This window comes from Aegilops tauschii, chromosome 2 (assembly GCF_002575655.3).
Source record: "Aegilops tauschii subsp. strangulata cultivar AL8/78 chromosome 2, Aet v6.0, whole genome shotgun sequence".
Lineage (NCBI taxonomy): Eukaryota > Viridiplantae > Streptophyta > Magnoliopsida > Poales > Poaceae > Aegilops > Aegilops tauschii.
This window is the reverse complement of record NC_053036.3, coordinates 524619468-524621908: the sequence shown is the minus strand read 5'-3', so window position 1 is coordinate 524621908 and position 2441 is coordinate 524619468. Positions and strand designations below refer to the sequence as shown.

General features: G+C 56.9%; 1 protein-coding gene across 1 annotated transcript; it reads right to left on the bottom strand.

Moving 5' to 3' along the window:
- Window positions 1-461: 461 nt before the first annotated feature.
- LOC109763542 (putative cis-zeatin O-glucosyltransferase) lies at window positions 462-2214 on the bottom strand. The gene has a single exon (XM_020322386.4). The coding sequence runs from the start codon at window positions 1999-2001 to the stop codon at window positions 601-603; it is 1401 nt and encodes a 466-aa protein (XP_020177975.1). The 5' UTR covers window positions 2002-2214; the 3' UTR covers window positions 462-600.
- Between the last annotated feature and the right edge of the window lie 227 nt (window positions 2215-2441).

The following is a 2441-nucleotide window of genomic DNA, read 5'->3' as shown; positions in this document are numbered from 1 at the left end:
ACTGAGAACGTGCGTGAAGAAGACCCGGGGCGGAGCGCTGAAGGCTCCTTCGGGTTGATTGGTGAGGGAGAGAAGAACAAGAGACCGGTGGTCGCTCTATTCTCTATGATACTCTCTGGCTTAGTTCGGCTGGTGGTTATGTGGTTTGCCTTGTATGGCAGTAGACGTTCTTTCCTTCGACAGTTGATACAGTTCGATTTGGCGCGTTTAGGCCGTAGCTTTGCGTTTTTATGTTTTCCGGTCTGCCATTCCGGGTAGACTCGATCGCTTGTAACAGTTATGGTGACTTGTGTTGCCCCTTTTTTAAATAAAAATGGGGTGGGGGGAAACCCCTTTTAATCAAAAAGTAATGAACTTTGTGTTCGCAAAGCATCTCTATGGCATTCCCAACTTTTACCAGCAGAAAGAACCTAAAAGAAGTTCAGTAAAATGTTCCATTGGTGCAGCTTCACATCAGCAACTGCCATTGCAACCTATAATTTTTTTATTACTATTTTTGGATTCACCAATAGTGAAGAACTACATATCGGACAGTGTACCATCAGCAGGTAGAAACTGTGTCGGCATGAAAAGCCATCGTCGCACATGGCATTTTGTCGATCACCTTGTGATGTAAGCAGTGAAATCATCTAGGTCCTTGCGCGACGAACCGCCGTCAGCCACGGAGGCTCGAACGGCATCCCCGAGCGCCCTTGCCCGTTGCCGGACGGCCATTCCTTTGTCGGAGATCATGGCCTCCTCGATGACTTCCTGGATGGCCTTCGCCGTGACCACCTCACTGTGCTTCTCCCATGGGCGCACGAGGATGCCGGCCTTGAGGTAGTTGCAGACAAGCTCCGCGTCCCACGGCTGATCGCAGTGCATGGGCCATGCCAGAATCGGCTTGCCGTGGCTCATGCTCTCCATGGTCGAGTTCCAGCCACAGTGGCTCATGAACGCCGCCGTGGCGCTGTGCGCTAGGATGTCCAGCTGCGGCGCCCACCCGGTGATCACCAGCCCCGTCCCTTCGGTGTGCTTGGTGAACTCTGATAGAAACTTCTCGTGGCGGCTCTCGCCGGCCTCCACGAATATGTCGCCGCGGTCGGCGTCGCGCAGCACCCATATGAACCTCTGTCTGCTGCCGCGCAGTGCTGCTGCAAGCTCCTCGATTTGCTCCGCTCGCAGAGACGACGTCGTGCCGAAGGACACGTAGAGCACCGACGCCGGAGGCTGCTTGTCGAGCCAGTTCAGGCACTCGTGCCGCTGCTTGCTCTGCTTCGACGCGCTGTCGTCGAGCAGTGGGTTTAGCGGTCCGATGGCGAAGAGCTTCTTGCCGTCGGCGGCCAGGTGCCCGGCGACGACGTCGATGAAATCACCCTCCAGCGCGCGGCATGTGTTTGCCAGGATGCCCGCGCCGGTCGAGATCTGTTTCGCCGGTCTGGCCCGGTTGGCGTACTCTATGAACTCCTTGGTCGCATAGCGCTCGACGGAGCTGAGGACGACGCCGTTCTCACGCAGTAGCCGGTGGTTGGCGTCGATTCTTCCGACGAGCATCGACACGGCCACGCAGTTCAGCCCGAACGCCTCGCCGTTGGGCAGCCGCGCGGCCTCCTCGGCGGCGAAGGCGTTGATGCGGTCGTGCACTACGACCACGCGGCGGCAGGAACCGGAGAGGTCCTCGAGAAGAGCCGCGAGCGGGGCGCGCGCGCTGGCGGTGTAGGCCTCGAACAGGGGCATGAGGTGGGAGGGGAAGGGCGAGTCGGCGGTGGGGTCTGGAGGCGGCGAGACGTAGCTGGAGATGCCGAGGTCGTGGAACTGGATCGACCGGAGCGCCTCCTCGCCCCAGCCGTGCACGCGCGTGCGCGCCTGCCGGATGTGCTGCGCGGCCGCGGCGTAGTGCACGTCCACGCCGCGCGACGCCAGCTGCAGCGACAGGTGCAGCAGCTGGTTGAGGTGCCCCTGCGCCGGGAACGGCACCGCCACGACGGCCACAGAATCCATTGCGTGCTCCGCTCCCCCCATCACCGTTCTGTGGTGCTGAGTGGCCGACGAGATGAGACTGAACGTCACAGTGCAAGCCAGCAAATCTCGGGTGAAGCTCCAAATCTCCGGTCATTTATTTTCTCTGGGTCGAGGATGATTCGCAGATAATACGCTTACCAAGCCAAATCTTCCAAGAAATGCTTATCGTCATGGCTCAGGTCATGGCAATCGCCGGGTCGCAGTTCGCCGACTAATACACTTACCAGATCTCTACTCGTAAGGGAAAGGGGAAGTTAATAGAAAGGAAAGTTGGTAGCCTGGTACCAGATCTCTTACTGATTTTTCTCATTCCCACTAAAAACCAAATCTCGTTAAAGGGGGAGATCATGTTTCGTGCTTCATTTAGCACGTGTTGCTTCATTTTAATCACGTTAATAATAAGTAATTAAAAATTCAGAAATCCCATCATATATGTGAGA

Excerpts from the sequence above, each read along its gene's own strand:
- LOC109763542 (XM_020322386.4), bottom strand. The coding sequence starts at position 2,001 with ATGGGGGGAGCGGAGCACGCAATGGATTCTGTGGCCGTCGTGGCGGTG.